Source organism: Micropterus salmoides, unplaced genomic scaffold (assembly GCF_014851395.1).
Source record: "Micropterus salmoides isolate LMB-PRFRI ecotype aquatic unplaced genomic scaffold, ASM1485139v1 Ms_hic_scaffold_12, whole genome shotgun sequence".
Taxonomy (NCBI): Eukaryota; Metazoa; Chordata; class Actinopteri; order Centrarchiformes; family Centrarchidae; genus Micropterus; species Micropterus salmoides.
This window is the reverse complement of record NW_024040263.1, coordinates 18,550,688-18,568,730: the sequence shown is the minus strand read 5'-3', so window position 1 is coordinate 18,568,730 and position 18,043 is coordinate 18,550,688. Positions and strand designations below refer to the sequence as shown.

The window sequence follows — 18,043 nt, the reverse complement described above, 5'->3', positions numbered from 1 at the left end:
TGCTCATATCTTGTCCCTGTCCCTTGTCAGTTTTACTTTATCTTAATATGTTCCATTCTTTCTTGTTCTGCAAATGTGTATTTTTGTATTGCTTAAAAAGACTGAGAAAAAAAACAAAGAAGTTGTCAGCTGCTGCACTAAAATTCATTCAAATCAACCACTGACAACATGAAAGTCAAAAAAATACATAGACACATTTTAATACAAATATACAAGAACATTTGAATTGCAAAACTTTCATATTTTCAATACAAAACACTACAGTATAGCAGAGATAGTAGTTAGATATTTCTTTGCTTCATGTGGCATAGCTATCATTTATACAATTAATTTAAGTGGAATGACCAAATGCACTATTATGACGGCTGACGTCTGCATAATGTTGCTACTCTGGATGTAGTAAGCTGAAGTTCAGTGCCGAAGCCTGTCAGGAGAGCAGCACTCTGTTGTCTTTGGCCCACTTCCTCAAAGCTCGGATGATGTATTCAACCTGCGGGTTTCCTGAATTTCGCAGCAGGGACACCACCTCTTTAAGTGTCTCCCTAGAACACAAACAGGATATGTCAGGAAACAAGATTAGATCAGGAATGCCATCTCTCATGTTTCTTTTATTTAGCGATCACACCCACTCGAGCAGACCCCAGAAGTTTGATATGCGAGTCCAGATCTTATTCAATTTTACTTGATCATGACAGGGACTACTATGACGAATGTTTTGCAACAACAACAAAAAAAAATAGGAAAACACTGTTAAACGAGTAATGATAAAATCAAGACCACCATTATTGCACAGGAAAAAGAGGCAAACATACTTGGACTCCTTGTTCGCCAGTATGAGCTGGAAGATGCCGACACACGCCCCTCTCTTGCCTTCCCAGTAGTTGGAGCCTGGGTCCAGTTTCTCCAGTGCGTCAAAGGCTTTGGCTGCATAGTAGAACTGGCCCATCTGAAAAAACAGGCTGGGCTCATGAGCACTAGCAGGCAATATTGACATCCCAATAAGGCCAAATGGTTAGAGAAAAATATCACAAAAACAGGCAGGCAGAGAATTAAGTGTGATATTTCTCCACTAAGGTGTCGAATTAGAATCAGGTTTATATATACACACAATTGATATATTTGAGTTCAGGAAATGGGTATGCCTTAGAATTTTGTAGCGCAGGAATAAACAACACATACTTACACATACACGACAATAAATGACCATATTTTAACAAAGAAACAGCCAGATGAAGAAATTGGTGCAATTGTACTTAAATAGAGTTAGTCGAGTGACAGATAATAATCTGCAACTATTTTGACAATCGTTTGAGTCACTTCTAAAGCGAAAGTCTGACGGTGCCAGCTTCTTAGATCGGAGCGTACTGTTGGTTGGACACACAAGACATCTGAAGGTGTCACCTTGGACTTTGTATAATAATCAAGAAAATTATCTGTATAATAGATGTAATCATCAGTTACAGCCTGATACTTAAATTCAGAGGAAAATAACAAATAAACATTGATACTATGGCTGCAATTTAGGACTATTTAATATTTATTCATCTATTATTTTTCAATGAATCATTTTTTAAACAAATTGTGAAAAATGTAAATCACTTCCCAGAACTCATGGTGACAAATTTTGTCTGACCACGGGTCCAAAACTGAAAGACATTCAATATGTAACAATATGAAACAGTGAAACTCACATTAGAGAAGCAGAGAATGTGGTGCCTGATTCTTGACTTAAACAGTGAATTTATTATCAAAATGATTGGCGATTAATTGACTTAATTGTTTCAGCAATAATTCATACATTTCCAATTTAAGCAGTCACCGCAGATGATACAGAAGATGATGTCACCTTATAGCAATCATTGGCAATGAGCTGCAGCAGAGTGAAGGAATCAGAGGAAGTGCCCATCTTCAGATAGAGCTCCCAGGCAAGCCGACCCTTTTGGTTCATTATGTCTGACAAGAACAAGACAAGTGTTCAATGATCCATCATTCACAGGCAGTCTCAGCAACTTTATAGGTTCTGATTTGGGATATATGAAACGCCTGTGGGCAGGTTTAATTGATATGGATTAAGCCGAGAAAGGATGGAGATATCCATTTCTTAGAGCTGTTGAGCGTGACACCAGCAAGAGTGCAAGGGTGACCCTAAATTCTAGAGGCCAGAAATCTGAATTGTGCTATTTGACTGAATCTTCTTGCAGAAAGATTCTTGTAGATAAATATGTTATCATCAGTACGACTTCTATACATACAGCATCGTGCCAGCCAGCTGAGGTACACATAGTCATTCTTGATCTTTTCACTCTGAATCAGCAGAAAAACCTGAAAGAAAGAATAAAATCAGTCCAGTCAACAACTTGTCAGAATTAATCAATGTCTGTAAAAAGCAGCTGTGCAGGCGTATGCTGAAGTAAGGTACCTCTTCTGCTTCTTTGTAGTTGCCGAGGGCTGCTTTAGCCTGAGCATAGTTGAAGTTGAACGTATCATCATTATAGAAGTAACCCTGCAAAAAGAAAGGCGCAGAAAGGTTAAGTATCCATACATCTAAACAAAAGTGCATCAAAGTGTGAACTGTTTGTCAGTAAGTGCACATAAACACAAACGTGAATAAATGCTCTGCATCTGTAAAGCACCACTTGTCATCTGAAGTGACACCTAACACCCAGTGTGTGGGAGGTTTTTTTTTCAACTCCCACTTACATACTGATACCACAATAAAAAAATACCACTGCGCCTCTTCGCAGGAATACACCGTATAATGCATGCCTTGTACTGAGAGAACACTAACCTTGACTGAGTTTAAATATATGAGAACATCTTCAAACTGTCTCAAGAGGAAGAAGCAGGAGGCCATGCACTGTCTGCCAGGAATAGTATCTGAAAGTGAAAAACATGTTACACACATGCTCACACAGTGTTGCTGTAAAAGATCATATTTATCAAATTTCTACTCAATGTACCGCATTCGCTGGCCGAGCCTCCGACCAACTGAAAGAACTGCTGAGCAATTTTCAGGTGATCCCTCTGAAACATAAAAGTGCAATAACAAATGTTTCTCGGACTCACTGTGAACAAATGTGTAAGTATTTATTGAACAGAAATACTCACTGATCCAATTTCCTGTCCCAATGCAGCATTTACCACTCCTTTCAAAATATACTCCTGGGAAAATAAAGGATCAACGTAAAAAAAACATTATAGGCTCCCTTGTCTAGAATTTAAAAAGGGAGAAAGGCAACGTTGACAGGAAACATGAAAAAACACACTTAAAAGCAATAATTCACTTGTGGGTAAAAGTGAAATACTTCTTTTAACAACTTTGTACCCATCATTTAATCTTTTTTTGCAAACGAGTAACAAGTAAAACAAATGCACAAAGAGGTAAAAAACCAAACACTTCACATGCTTTCAGATCGAAGCGACATCAAGGTGCTTTTGAAGATAAAAGAACTGGTCACGTAAAAGAAGAGACTCTTCAGGAACTCTAAAGGGAAGTGTAGTTAGCGAGGAGAAGAGATTTATTAATAGGCTTCATTTAATCCGGCATGATTCTTTTTTTCATTCCTGTAAAAGATCATAACCTCTAAACCGTTGAACGCAAACAGGTCAATACAAGCATTGGTTGTAGTTAAACACAGCTACTGTATTACATTCACGCTGGACTGAAATTTAGCACATCACCCTTAAAAGAAAAGAAGTGTAATATCATATTGAAACTCAACGTCGCTTTGAATCATTACCTGAGGCGTAGTGGGCACCAAATCTTGGATGAGGTTGTATGCTTCCTGGACATCATCTGGAAATGTAAAATGGAACATGTGAATCCCTGAGCTGCAACAGGAATGCTGTGTTTACTTTAAAGGGAGAAGTAAATAATTCTGCAGAGGAATTGTTGATATTTGAACTCAAATGCCAAACAAATGCACCCCTCCCCTCAGAAGCTCCGCCCCCCATAATGTCAAATCTCTGAGGTTTCTCCAGTGTTGAAATGCCACCTGTTGCTGATGGCTGGAACAATGTTGTGGGGAAGGTCTGGACCACTATCTTTGTTTTCCATTTACAGAGCCAGGGCTGAGTAGGAAAACCGGATGAGGAAATATTTGCTGAATTCAACAATAAGTGTTTTGGATTTCAACCGCTTACTATCCCTTTAAATGTTACATGGTAAATGTGACAGTATGAGGACTAGATGAGAATAAAGGGAAAGAGTGGGATTTCCTTGTGTTGTATACTGTTTCATCATTTTTAGTTTACTTTAAACGTATTATACAGTACGTTTGTAAAAAATACTGTGTTTTTGTATTTATAACTTATCTTGGATGACTATAGTAGATTGCATTTGTGAAAAAAGGTCTAAAGATCTGTTTGGCGTGTTTCAGAGACCTGCAACTCCATGACGCACCTTGTCTGAGATAGTAGATGACCAGGTTGAGTCTGGCCTCAGGGATCACATCGATCAGAGGAGGCAGCACCTGCAACGCCCCCTCCCCGCCACGAAACACCACCTGCAGTACACAGCGGACAGATTCAGAGTGTGGAGTGGTAGCATGTGAGTCACTAGTGTACACACTCGCACACACCTACACAGTTAGAGCTTGTGAGGAGCTTACCAGGTTGTGTCGGATAAGCTCCTTAGCAAACTCAAAGGAGCAGGAGGAAATGTCGATTAGGTTCTTCAACTCAGCCTAAGAGGGAGGAGAGTGCACACATAAGTCACAAACCTACCACCAGTTACTCTCGTCCGAAGAAATGAAAAGGGCAAGCAGCTCAACTGTAATGGTGCATGATGGGCTAATAAATAAATAATATTTAAAAAACAAAGATTTCCAGTAAAAACACAGATCCTGTGCATTGACAGCACTGAGAATATATTTAATTAGTTTCTTCTCACATAGTTATAGTACTGTGAGCTGTTAACTTAAATTGATCACTATAAGCGAATGATTATTGTTTTTATTCTTTACTTCTCATGCAGATTACCATCTTATTGACATTTGCATCTTTATTACATGAATATAAAGTAATGAAACAGACAGCGTCACTATTTATTCATTTTTTTCTAGCTGTAGAAGTAATACAATACAGTACTGCATAGAAAATATAGCTTACTGTAGATCAAATTATAATTAGGCTGTAACCTAAAACAGAACTGTGCTGTTCACAAATACAGTAACGTCAGTAGTGCAAATAATCTGCTAATCCACAGCTCGGTGGTGGTTAGAGTTTCTAAATTTTCAACAGGCCTGAAAAAAAAACTGGAGGCCATCAGTGCCGGACCAAACAAATTCATAAAATATTCAGATTTTCCCCCCATATGTTTTCATGTATGAAAGACACATAATGAAAACAGTAAGCAGACTATTTGATTACTATAAACAAATTATTTAAACAGTATTTGTATAGGAATCATTCTGTCCCAAGTTTTTTGCAGCATATAAGCAGTTGATCACTGTAACTGGTCACAGTAAGCGGTTTCCACTGTACTTGCCATTTTATTACTTGTCAGTCTGTTGGTGTGTGGAGATATAGCCACAAACGTGTCTGTGAAATGTGGAAAATGCGTCACAATGAAGAACAACTAAAATATCAGGAAGGACATGCAGCAATCGAACACTCAGTACCTCCGCTGCCTTGCCATTGTAGAGTCTGAAGTGGTTGCAGGCCTTGAGGTTGAGGGCAATAGTGGAGTCAGGCATGCTCTGCAGGTACACGGCCAACACCTCCTGGGACACGTCATAGTAGTCCAGCTTGTAGTAACACAGAGCCACGTAAACTTTCAGGGCCAGGAAATCTCTGAAAGACAAGATGCAATAAGAGGATTTTCTTTCAAATCCACAAATACAGTATATGCCATTTAGAACAGGAAATTTTGCAAATCTTACGTGAATTTAAAAAAAACTCACTATTGTCTTGTATTGCTTGACATAGTAGCGTGTTTACAGATGTTATTAAATTATTCCTTACATCAGATAATTAAACCAAGAATTAATACAAAAGTTACCTGTGGTACAGTTGGTAGAATCTTTAGCAATGTAAATTTACTTACAGTTAATTTTCAACAGCATTTCAGCTAAGACAGATCTTATTATTAGTAAATATTTTTATAACAAATATCTTTATATATTTTTATTGAAATCCCACAAACTACAAAAAAAACAGACATGAAGTGAGCACAGGAAAAACACATCAGCATCAAGGCTTTGAGAAAATGGGCTCATGCTTTTAATACAATCTTCTCAGAGGGAAATACGCAATGTTTAGCAAAACCCTATTTTGATTTTTTGGCATTTTGTCGTTATCATTCAGAAGAAGTAGTAGTTATGGTAGTATGGCTAAGGTGCATTTAAAAAATGTGCTCTGAGCTGCTCGAAAGGCCTTCAACTAAAGCTGCTGTCAACCTCATAAAATACCTCAGATGCACCTCGGCCCACCACAAAGCCATGCATCGATCTCTGAGAGAAGTGGTACAGGATATCTACTGAAATCAAAGTCTTTCATTTTCTTACCCTTGCACCATGCAGAATTAGAGGAAGCTAGCTCAGCAGGTCCGCTGCACTGACACTATCTAACATTCCTCCATTAACAACTCGCACCTGTCAAGGTGGTGCTGGGGTGGCACGTGCACCCAAGTGCAGCAGCACTGTGAAACTAATTTAAGAGAGTAAAATGCGGGGCAGAGCACAGACCTGTTCTGCAGTAGAAGGCGTTTATAGATGTCTATAGCCTCCTGGTAGTGGGAGCGCATGTAGTGGATGGATGCCAGGCTCAGCTGATCCTCTGTCACATCCTCCAGGTTCTGGTGGAAACCCATCAGCTTCTTCTCATCGTTGAACTGAAACACAATAATAATAATAATACTTGTACTACACATCTCAAGACACAACGCAGGTAAAAAAGATAACACGAGGGATTTTATCAGGTCTGTGTTGAGATGATGGTGAAATGTACAGAAAATCTACACAAACGGTGGAAATACCACAAAGATGTCCTCATTATTGAGCTCAGATGAAACGAGATGGAATAAAACTATAACATCAGTATTGTATGACATGACTACAGTATTTTTCTCATACATAAACCTGTATCTACAGTGGAGGGTTGCTCAGCACTGAATTGTTAGTGATCCTGTGAAGGCAGAGAGGGAAAGAATACACACAATTATAAAATATTACATAATAGTTTTCCAACCTTGTGAGCCAAGTGGAAGAGGAGTCGGTTTTGGAGAGGGGACATTGGAGCTGCAGAGAGCAAGAGATGCCAAATTTAGTTAGACAGCAAACCACATGAGAATAAGAGGCACAATTCATTAACATCATAACCTTGCTCTTAGCAATCACATAACTGACTGAACAGCATTGTATGTGATCTGGCACAAAGAATGTACACAGTAACGGAGGAGTGAATTAATTGAAACTGAAAGTCTACAGCAAACCCATTTAAAAGTCTGCTAAATCTACTCATTTTCTTCATGTACTTGAAGCTGCGAGAAAGTCTTCATAATACCAGCTGCTTCACAATAAAAGCTTGCAAGTAATTAGTAGGCTTCTTGAATTAAACCTGGTACACAATTACTAAATTTGTGTGTTTTTTTAACTGAAATTGCATGAATGAGTACTTAATTGAAAATAAACCAATAATAATAATATTAATGTATGGTATATTTGGTTGGCAGAATAGGTGCATACTATATTTTGTTGCATGTATTGATGAGCTAGAAAAAAATCAAATGCTTAACAGTGTGCTGCTAAGCAAGAAGGATGTTTCCCAAGCAACATTGTACAAAATGTAGGTCAAGTGGTTAGCACATCCTCCTAGTACAAAGGAGGAATTTACAAATGTATTCAGTTGGAAAGCCTACCCTTTGATGCAGCCTCCTCTGCCTCTTTGTAGAGCCCCAGAAAAAACAGGGCACAGGCCAGATGGACCCACACCTCAGCAGGACATTCAGGCTTCATCGTCAGAGACTTGTACTCCTGTCAGAACATGATAAGGAAGCGTTACAAATGTGATCAGACCCTACCAACATCCTTATCCATTTCTACAACAGGTATTCGTTATTGGTTATTTAAATATAGCATTTAGGGTACTTTATGTGAAAGGCTGTTTACCTAGCTATACATATCTTATATATCATTCAGACACACATACCTCCATAGCTCTCTTGTAATCACCCAAGTGAAAGGCGCAGTAGCCAATCCAGAGGTCCGCATGCTCCTCTTTCTCGCCAATACTTCTCTGAAACTACAGATGACACAGCAAGACATCAGCAGCAAAGCAGCACGGTGTTGTCTGTAGCATAGATATGGGAGTGATTCTATTTGTGAAACTTTAATTTCAGGGTATGACAGAAAGAAAATAGGTAGCACCTCTGTGAAATAATTTGTTCAGCCACAGAGGAACGTTAGCCCGGTGGTTTTATCTTAGCCAGCCAAGCTATTCAAACTATATACTATACTACTATACCAATATTGATATGTGGGAGTTCAAACCTGCAGTGTGAAACTTTTGTCTCCCCCTTCTGACAGTGACAGTAATTACACAACACTGTCGATATGCCTATGACGTATAGGCATCCTGAGTTGCTGCTGTTGCTATGTTGCTCCACCTTTAGCTCTGGCAAACACGTAAAAGTCCCACAATCTAGCTTTAAAAATAATAATATATTTGCCAATATACATTTTTTTTTTAAACATAATGCCCCTTAGGTTTGTTATTTGTTGTGTTTGTTTTTGTGACCAAGATAAACACTAAGGCATTTTACAGTGGAAAAAGAAACTATGTAATGGTGTTTTTAAATGACCTCAAACCTACTTTGCCAATTCTGCACCTCAGTATCTTCTCAGCCAACATAGACACAGTCTACCTCTAATACAACAATGAAAAAGTAGTTAACAATCTAGTTAATCTCTCTATAGTGTAATGTGCCTACTCTGATCACATCTACTACACCAGTGGTTCTCAAAGTGGGGTTTGGGGATCCTCAGGGGTTCCCCAGCAAAAAGTTGACAGGATTGTTATTTAAAAGAAAGCACTGCACATTTAAAACGTAATATATTAACCACAATTCTTTAATTCTATAATTGCATCCATAAGTAACACACTGACAAAATGTATCACTATTTTGGTCATGGTTTCATCCACTTTCTGTAATAAAACATCTAAAAGAAAAATCCTATCAGATGGGGGACCCTGGGACAAAATCTTATCAAATGGGGGTTAGTGGTCTAATTTGTGTCAGTAGAAAGGGTCAATGATGTAAAAACCTTACTTAACCACACATCCTCCAAGCTTCCCTGGCTCCTGCTCCCGCCTCCTACCCCTACCATCTTGAATTTGGATATATATGAAGAATTGATGATGGACTGGACTTCATTCATTGGATTCCATTGTCTTTTTAAAAGGAGATTTAGCATTTACTACTTTTGAATTAAACCAAGTGCAGTTCTGTTATTATAATCCAACTGTGATATTATTTATAGAACTTGTGACTATAATAATTATGATGTGAGACTTTATTAGGCCCTTTTGGGATCATGTTGATGTTTTCTAACAAATTGTTCAGATGTCCGTCAGCTGCAGTGCAGCACACAGAGCTGGTAAGGATTCAATTACTTGGGATCCATGAATCCATACCTGCATGGGATCTTTAACATGTGCCTTTTAGCGCAATTATTATCTTTACTAACCCGTGATTTGGATTGCGTGTTTCTTTTAGGTTATGTGTCGTGTTAAGCACAGTAAGTTACCTCCAGCAGTGTCAAGGCGCCGAGGTAGTCTCTCTGTTGTAGGTATTCATCCAAGCTCGGAACCTTTGTCTTGTTTTTCTTATTTTTCTCACTAATGCTCACCGATGTCTCTCCTCCCACGGCTGGCTTCATGCGAGAGAGGATCTGCCAAGGGGTACAACATTTTCTCAAGTTATCACAAAACTTTCAGCAGATTGCGGCCAACATGCTCGACAGTTTCTTATGAGACTGCTAAAGCGTTGTAATAGTCCTGGCATGAGTTACGCAAAAACGTGAACTTACCATGTCGACGAGTCTTTCTTGAAGAGGTAAGTTACCTAGCTAAGACTTTTTATTACTAACCTAGGGAACGTCGGGTGTCCCCTAATATGAAAACACAAATTGTTAGCTTAACGTTGACCGCTAGCCGTTACGTTTGCTACCTAATGTTAGTCTTAGCTACCTCGTTTCATTTTGTCATTAAACTGAATTCTCTTACGACTTGCATGGCCGTGATAAAATGATAGTTTCATAAGTTTTTTTCCCACTATCATCAGGAGAGTTTTGCTATGTGCAGTATTGTGGATAACGTTAGCTTAGTTGATAGTTTACACGCAGCACATAGAACTTCTTCCGTTCTCATATTTTCAAATTAATAGCACAGGGAAAGGACGTAAAATGTAGGGAGGCAGTTAAACACATATTTAGGGTGAAGCGTCTGAAACTCTGAGCTGGCCGAAACCCAAGATGGAGATGGCATTTGAAGGAAAAGCTCGGATATCGCAATCAATATAGAATAGCGCTCACGAGTGACATTTATTTTGTAGTCAAACAGGAAACAGCTCGTCTCCTCTGTCCTAAACTTGACTCAGTAGCGTGTTCTTTGTTGCTTAGCAACGGAACAGAGAGACGTGGCTGCGGCACGACACTGAATATTTTGACAGTTCCTTTTTATATACAGTCTATGGACAATTCTCATTCATGATACACAAAATACATCCGTCAATCAGTTATGTGCATTATTACATAATGTAGGATTTTTTGTTGTACACGTTATTTAATTACCTATCTATTTTATGAGATCGTGAATGTAAGGGCCCCAGTGGCCTAATGGATAAGGCACTGGCCTCCTAAGCCAGGGATTGTGGGTTCGAGTCCCATCTGGGGTGGAATGTTTTAAAAGAACGGTATACTTGTAGTAAGTAGTGCATACAAATCATGTTATAAGGTTATGAACTTCTTCGTCACGTTGTTCTTGTTCGTACACTCAACCTACAATTTGTGATGAACCATGAATAGAATTGTTTCAAACTAAAGTAGACAAGAGGGATTGTAATACCCATGATGTAATAATTTCCTGATAATGTAATAACTTCCCAATAATGTAATAAAATGTCTTAACCAATGTAATAAATTGTCGTCCCTCATCCAAAGGTTCCTGGTACACCAGGAACACTAACGAACCAGCGGTATCGATGACCCGGGCCAACGACCCCACTCAGGTTAAATAGCTGAGTTTCCCTGCCAGTCAGTCAGAACTGAAGAAGTCCTTTGGATGAGGGACGAAACGTCTTCCAGTATCTTCAACCAAGTTCAGTTGCCCTTGATTTTAACCTTCGTTGGATAACTATGACCTGGATGACTGAGAATCTTCATAGACATCTTTCATTCCTCCTAATTGACTTGATTGAGTTCACCTGTTCACACTATTTAAGGACTGCACTCCCTTTCACTCACTCTTTCACTTCCACATGGGGTGGCAGTTCAGGTAAGAGAAGTTTAATTTACTCTAGTTTTATCCTATGTTTATGAAAAACTTAGCTTAGGTGTTTGTCTTTTCTTATTTCCTTGAAATGGACATGTTACTTTAGTTTCTAATCTTATGTTTGCTTTCTTTCAGATTGAACAACTTATGTGTCTCTTATTTTTCCTGATTATGTTGACAAATGCAGAAATAAAATGTTGTTCAAAGGATGTTCCAAGTTTCCTCGCTTACTTCAATATATTCTAACCGATGCGCCCAATGACAATAGTAAATGTACCTTTGGAACCTCCTACTCTACACCCTGACACGCATTATTATTTTTTTTTGGTATTTGTGTCACATGTATTGCGTATCAGTGTAAGCATTGTTGATAACTGGGTAATGTGTAGTTTATGTTGTGGCCCAGTCTCAAAACAAGTGTCTATTTGATCATGTGACAAGATGACCAGACTCTAGCTAGATGAACAAGCAGACTAGCAGAGCACACCTGCAAACCAGCAATCATGCCATTCAAACAAAATTGGCTGCAAGAGAGGAGGAGGGGGGGGAAACAGGGGCAACTGTGGTGTTGCCGGCAACAGGGCCCGTAGTTACTGCCTTATGCTGCATGATATTCTAATAATGGCTTGCATTGACACTCTACATTTGGTAATATCAAAACATTTAAATTGGCAAAAATGTTTGAAATGCACTTATGTAGCTTATGAGTGAGCTTCTCTTGATTTATTCAAATGGATGGTTGGCTGGTGGTGATGGAACAGTGGATAAGATGTATGCCTTTGGCATGAGACCCAGGTTCAGTTCCCACTGACACATCCACCAATATGTCACAGGGGTGTCTTCTGTAGGAAAATGTATTTCCTTGTGCAAATCAGTGACTTTCCTCTCAGAAGCTGCTCACCAACAGGTAACTCGATAGGTTTGAAATAAATTATCATTGGGTAATATTATTTGGATGTTGCACTATAATCTGAGGTCACGTTTATAAAAACATGCAAACAATTTTCAGCTATGAACAAATGTGGTCTAAATGTGTCTGTGAAAACATCAGTATCAGGCTTTCACAGAGGCAAATGGGAAGTATAGCAAACATAATCTCACTACTCTTGTGTTTACTACTAGGGGGGAAAAACACTAAACTGTATGCTTAAAAAATGACATAAGGCAGGCACTGAAATCAGTAGGCTTAAATTTTGTCAAAACATGACTGGTGAGTAGCAGAAACTGGTGTGCAAAAGTTTGTCTGTAGGGCCCTAACATCTCACCTGTGTACATACCTTTTCAACCAGTTTTTTTTTCTTTCTTTTTTTTCTCCATTAATGCTCTTAACTCACAGAATCTGATGGGTCACAGGTTCACCGTTTTGCCTAAACATTACAGAAAAGCATTTGACTTAGGTTATGGAAGTTGATCGGAGTCGGGCAGGATGTGTTGAGTTCAAGCAGAACGTGCCGTCACGTATTGATGCCCAAATGTAAATGAACATGCAGGCTTCACTGACTTCTGCTGATCTCTTGCAAATTTAGTTAAATCAGTGTCAGAGCATGATTTCTGGCAGTCACGCACAACTTTGTTAACCCGCTGTATGGCCTCTACTGATTATTGAATTGAGGGGCTCCTGCAAGCTCTTGGTGATTTTAATGCAAAGTGCTTGAAAGTTTGACCCTGTCACTGTTTTTTTCACACACATTTGTCCATTCAGAAGTTACATTTTCAAAACTGTTCACGCACAGGCCTACACTGAAAGTTACTGGCCAACACATAAAAAAACATTAAAAACATGAAACAAAAGCAAACATTTCCATCAAACATCACAGCTTGTGGTCAAATTAATATAATCTTTCAATCATTACACAAAGGACAACAAAATACAGCATCAATATGACCCAGTTCAACCTTTATTTTCACAATAATGCCTGTGCCTTTTGTTGACAGTTAGGGGTATGTGCCAAAAAGGCAACCATATCACTAAAGAATTTCACCCAAACTCAAATAGATTTTACAGTATTTACTGCATCAGATTTTCCCATTATTTTTGGCTGGACTGCAACAATGAGGCCAGCCCTATACTGTGAAGCTAAGTCAATGACCGACTGACTGACTGGATTCTATAAAGTAAATGCAAATAGCATGTTAAAATTTACATGATTGTCACATAAATTGGACCGATGAAACAACTGCACACTGTAGACAGTTTGTTCTGCCAACAGGGCACTAGGAGAAGTAACAGTTGACACAGACAGGAATCACATAGAGCGAGGGTCCTTGACATACATCAAAGGTCCCCTGCTAGAGTCAAACCAAAGATCTTGCAGTGACATGGTCTGTGTCTCAACGTCCTACTGACCTGGGCAGATGATATGTCAACTTAATTTTGCATAATTTTTATTGACACTAGACACAGCTCGAGGTTGCCTATTCACTGACTTATGTGAGGAGACAACAGAAAAGCGACCAAATTGAAACAAAGGTTTCACCTCGAACAGAACACGCCTTACAACTATGTGCAAACTTCACCACCATGAGGATTATGGTTTTGAAAATGCTCTTTACTTTAAGTATGTCGGCACAGTTTGGAAAGCACGTATATGTGGACATAAACTGCGAATGGCTGATTGCTCAACAGTACTGCAGAGCTACTTATACTGATCTGTCCCCCATCACTACATGGTGGGAAGAAGAGAGACTGAAAAATGCAACAACTGGGAAAGTTCATAAGTTCTGGATCGGACTCTACAACGACCTCAAACTCTACGGGGTCTGGCCCTACATTCTAATACAGTGGAAGTGGTCAGGAGGAGGACATACTGTGGGATACCGGTGAACCAAATAGCTGGACTGATATGTATGTTATCATTTGTTGGGAAGGCTGTGGATGGTCTGAATGGCACAGTGGCTCATCACATCAACTGCCCATCACTGAACAGATGTGGATCGGCCTGCGTTACCTGGAGGGAAGCTGGCTGTGGGTGAACAGTGACCCTATGTTGCACCAGGCCTGGACCCAGGGAGATCAGAACCACCAGTGTCCAGTATGAATATGCTGCGGAGCTTTAACCAAAGAAGGAGTGTGGGAGCACCGGGACTGCCAGGAGGAACTCAACTTCATCTGCTATTAATTCTTATTCATTTCATTTAAGTTTTCAACACCTGCCCAGTGGTGACTTTGGGATTCACTGTGTGCACCCTTGTCTAAATGTAAGCGTTATGTTGTTGCTCTAAACACTCAGTGTTGTTTCCAGCAGCAGCAGGAATCTGTTCTCAGCAAAAAAGAAACAGCTGCAGGCTAAATATTTTATTCAGAAAATGTTGGGGACCTAAATTAAACTAAAATAGAGTGCACATTAGACATTAAACATTAAACATTCACTGGGTGACCAGAAACCCAACTCCAAATGAATGCTAATGTTACTCTGTGTCCGCTGGATGCGTAATTAGGCAACTATTTTCTAACAACTTTATAAGGTCAGCTTCAAGTTGAATTGAATTAGGTTAAATATATTTATTTGGTAGAAAATATAAATTATATATGAATGACTATGGATGAGTTTTTTTAATGCTTTTACATCACACCACATCAAATTCCCATTGACCTCCACTGTATTGGGATGGCTGCAGAAATATCAGCAGTGAAGCTCTCAACACCTCAGCTCATAAAACCAACAGCAGCATATCAACAATTAGCAGCCTTGACGACAACATGATGAATAATTATTAACTTAAAACTTAATTGTGAGTCTTGTACAGTGATAACTCTTTGTGTTAAATTAACCCGAAGTAGCAATTTCAGTAAAATCAAAACCATGATGTGCTTCAAAGGCAAAGTGAAGTGGTAGCTGGAAAGGAAGGTGGTATTTATCAATTGTAATTTATGTTTTTAAAATTTTTTGTGCAAAAACAAATTTTCTTAAAAAGTATTCATTGTGCAAGCATTCAGTGAAGATATTAATGAACAGGAAACAAGATGCTCAAAGTTGTCCTACTTTACTACTTTATACAGATGACATCTCCATGATACTACTCCTCCAAGTGTCAACAAATGTGGAGCACACATGCAACACCTGGTTGTGAACTACCTAGCTATTCTGTATAATATTGCTTATCTTTGTATAAGTCATTTGTTTTTGTCTTTGGGAGTTAAGTCTACCAAGAAGGTGCTTTGCTTGTGCAAATAAACCAAATGACATGCAAATACATTTCATTAACATTAAGACTTCAGTGGAACCATCACAGAGAAGAAACATTCAAAGAAAATATTCTCAGCTTAAGATACAGAGCAACGACCATGAAGAAAATCATCTTATTTTTTCTTTGTACGGCTGTTCAGGGACATATAGGAAAACACGTTTATGTTTCAGAAAGTATGACATGGGCTTCTGCTCAGAATTACTGTTCACAACACTACACTGATCTTTCCTTTATTGATAGTGAGAGTGATCAAAACAAGTTCAAATCGGATGTAGGTGTGAACGTTGCAGTTGGACAGATGGTTGGAAAGACCGATGTATGGATTAAAGGATGGATCGGTCTCTACCGAGATCCCAGCAACAAAACTGCCTGGAAGTGGTCAGGAGGAGGAAACGCTACATACCAAAACTGGGCTGAAGGACAACCAGATAACTATCTAAACATTGAAAACAGTACACAAGTCTTATTTAATGGAAAATGGAACGATTATCCAGAAACAAAACCAATACCTTTTTACTGCATCAACATTACCGTGGTGAAGATGAAGATGACATGGGAGGGGGCTCTGGAGTACTGCAGAAAGAATCACACTGACCTCTCCAGCCTTGTCTCTGAGACCGAGCACCTTCTGGCCCAGAAAGAAATCCAGAAAGACAGCGTCACTGAGCGAGTGTGGATCGGCCTGCGTTACCTGGAGGACCGCTGGCTGTGGGTGAATGGTGACCCTATGTTGCACCAGGCCTGGACCCAAGGAGATCAGGACCACCAGTGTCCAATATGGACACGCTGTGGAGCTTTAACCAGAGGGGGAGTGTGGGAGAACCGGGACTGCCAGGAGGAACTCTACTTCATCTGCTATTAATTCTTATTCATTTCATGTCATAATGCAAAAACTTGAGGACTCAAAGGCAGACTCGGTACAGTTCGAAGGGGTGACAAAAGGGTTTTATTGATAGGTCCAACAGGGCAGAATGGAGAACACGGAGGAGAGGAGTAAGTCCAGGTAAGATAGGTGCAGAGCAGGGTCTGGCATTCAGCAGGGTTCCCGGAGGTAGTGTGCTCTACATGTGGTTAACTGACAATCTGGCGAAGAATGTGAGGAGGACTGGGGTTGAAATACTGCAGGAGCTTGATTAGTGGAATGAGAACCAGGTGCGCCGCTGGAGCCAGAGAGTGTAGCCATGCCCAGACAGACACAGACAGGGAGGACAGACAGAAAACACAGGGAAGGGGGGAACAAAAGAACACAAGGTAGTGGGGAGATTCTGTAGCACCACAACATTTCATTTAAGTTTTCAACATCTGAACCTTGTTTGAAAGGTAAAAACTTAGATTTACTTTTAAAATGCTAATTCACATCTTTAAAATTGCTTTAAAATTTATTTTTAATTTCTGTTTTGCACAAATATTTTCTGCTATCACTGCCATTTGTGACAAGTTCAAGTTAGTATTTTGATTTTATCAATTATACAGTATTTCAAGTCAGTTTAGAACGCCAATATCCCGTCGGCTAAATGCAGTCAATGTAACTTTATCATGTAATGAGCATGGACTAGTTTAATGTCAAGCTGATAAAAAAATATTACTGTAATCCTTAAAAATGTTACTGTAACCCTAAAAAATGTTGTCTTCAATTTCAAACTTTCTACAGGATGGAAGACTTTGTGGACATCTGTTGTTGTTGCTTTATTCCATACAGAAGGTTTAATATATTGTGGTTATAGTGGCTGTTTTTTGCTGTGTAACAATCATATCTAGTGGCTCTCTGACAATGTTTAGTGGCAACATGTATGCTGTGGTTTGTTAATAACATGTTTGATGCTGTACTTCCAATATATGGTGGCTGGAGTGGATGATTATTCTTATAGTTTCTGTCTATAAATAAAGCAAAATGAAACTCTTCTTGGCATTTATTAAAGATCAGTCAGTCTGAGCAAACACATGCACAGACCGAATATCCCCAACTATAATAATTTACCTGCAGACGGTGACCCTCTGGTGTATGAGACCTGGCGCAAAGGAGGAGACATGACCACCGGCGTCCAACATGGAATCACTGTCAAGCTTTAACTATATAGAGGGACTGTGGGAGATCTGGGACTGCCAGGAGAAATTCAACTTTATCTGCATCTGAGTGTGAGAGTTGAAGTGGTGATAATTTGAACAGTAATCAGAAATGTATGTTAAATAGTAAAGTATAGCAGAACTAGAACTTGGGTTTCACATCAACAGTAAATAATAATGTTTGTCTTTTGGAAATGACAGAAACAAATGTGTGACCTCCTATTTACACTTGGCTGCAAAAATGTATCATTTTATAGTTTGCAATGGTTGAAAAAGAATATATATTATTACCTGGTTGACA

At 39.2% G+C, this 18,043-nt stretch overlaps 2 protein-coding genes, 2 long non-coding RNA genes and 1 other non-coding gene across 5 annotated transcripts; 4 read left to right on the top strand and 1 right to left on the bottom strand.

Moving 5' to 3' along the window:
• Positions 1-175: 175 nt before the first annotated feature.
• ttc26 (tetratricopeptide repeat domain 26) lies at positions 176-10,338 on the bottom strand. Its single transcript, XM_038713827.1, has 18 exons — positions 10,029-10,338; positions 9,747-9,890; positions 8,149-8,241; positions 7,859-7,973; positions 7,189-7,238; positions 6,687-6,832; positions 5,622-5,793; positions 4,611-4,685; positions 4,403-4,505; positions 3,741-3,796; positions 3,109-3,162; positions 2,961-3,024; positions 2,789-2,877; positions 2,420-2,503; positions 2,253-2,322; positions 1,847-1,953; positions 813-946; positions 176-542 (listed from the first exon to the last, which is right to left on the bottom strand). Exons 1-18 carry the CDS (start codon positions 10,029-10,031, stop codon positions 428-430), a joined length of 1,674 nt encoding a protein of 557 aa, XP_038569755.1. The 5' UTR covers positions 10,032-10,338; the 3' UTR covers positions 176-427.
• A 483-nt stretch (positions 10,339-10,821) lies between these two features.
• Positions 10,822-10,894, top strand: trnar-ccu. Its single transcript has one exon. It is a non-coding gene; the product is annotated as a tRNA-Arg (tRNA).
• A 414-nt stretch (positions 10,895-11,308) lies between these two features.
• On the top strand, positions 11,309-11,699 carry LOC119898547. Its single transcript, XR_005443588.1, has 2 exons — positions 11,309-11,493; positions 11,626-11,699. It is a non-coding gene; the product is annotated as an uncharacterized LOC119898547 (long non-coding RNA).
• A 4,520-nt stretch (positions 11,700-16,219) lies between these two features.
• Positions 16,220-16,540, top strand: LOC119899610 (dromaiocalcin-1-like). The gene has a single exon (XM_038714230.1). It carries the CDS (start codon positions 16,220-16,222, stop codon positions 16,538-16,540), a length of 321 nt encoding a protein of 106 aa, XP_038570158.1.
• A 38-nt stretch (positions 16,541-16,578) lies between these two features.
• LOC119898546 lies at positions 16,579-17,644 on the top strand. The gene is made up of 2 exons (XR_005443587.1): positions 16,579-16,998; positions 17,330-17,644. It is a non-coding gene; the product is annotated as an uncharacterized LOC119898546 (long non-coding RNA).
• Positions 17,645-18,043: the final 399 nt, after the last annotated feature.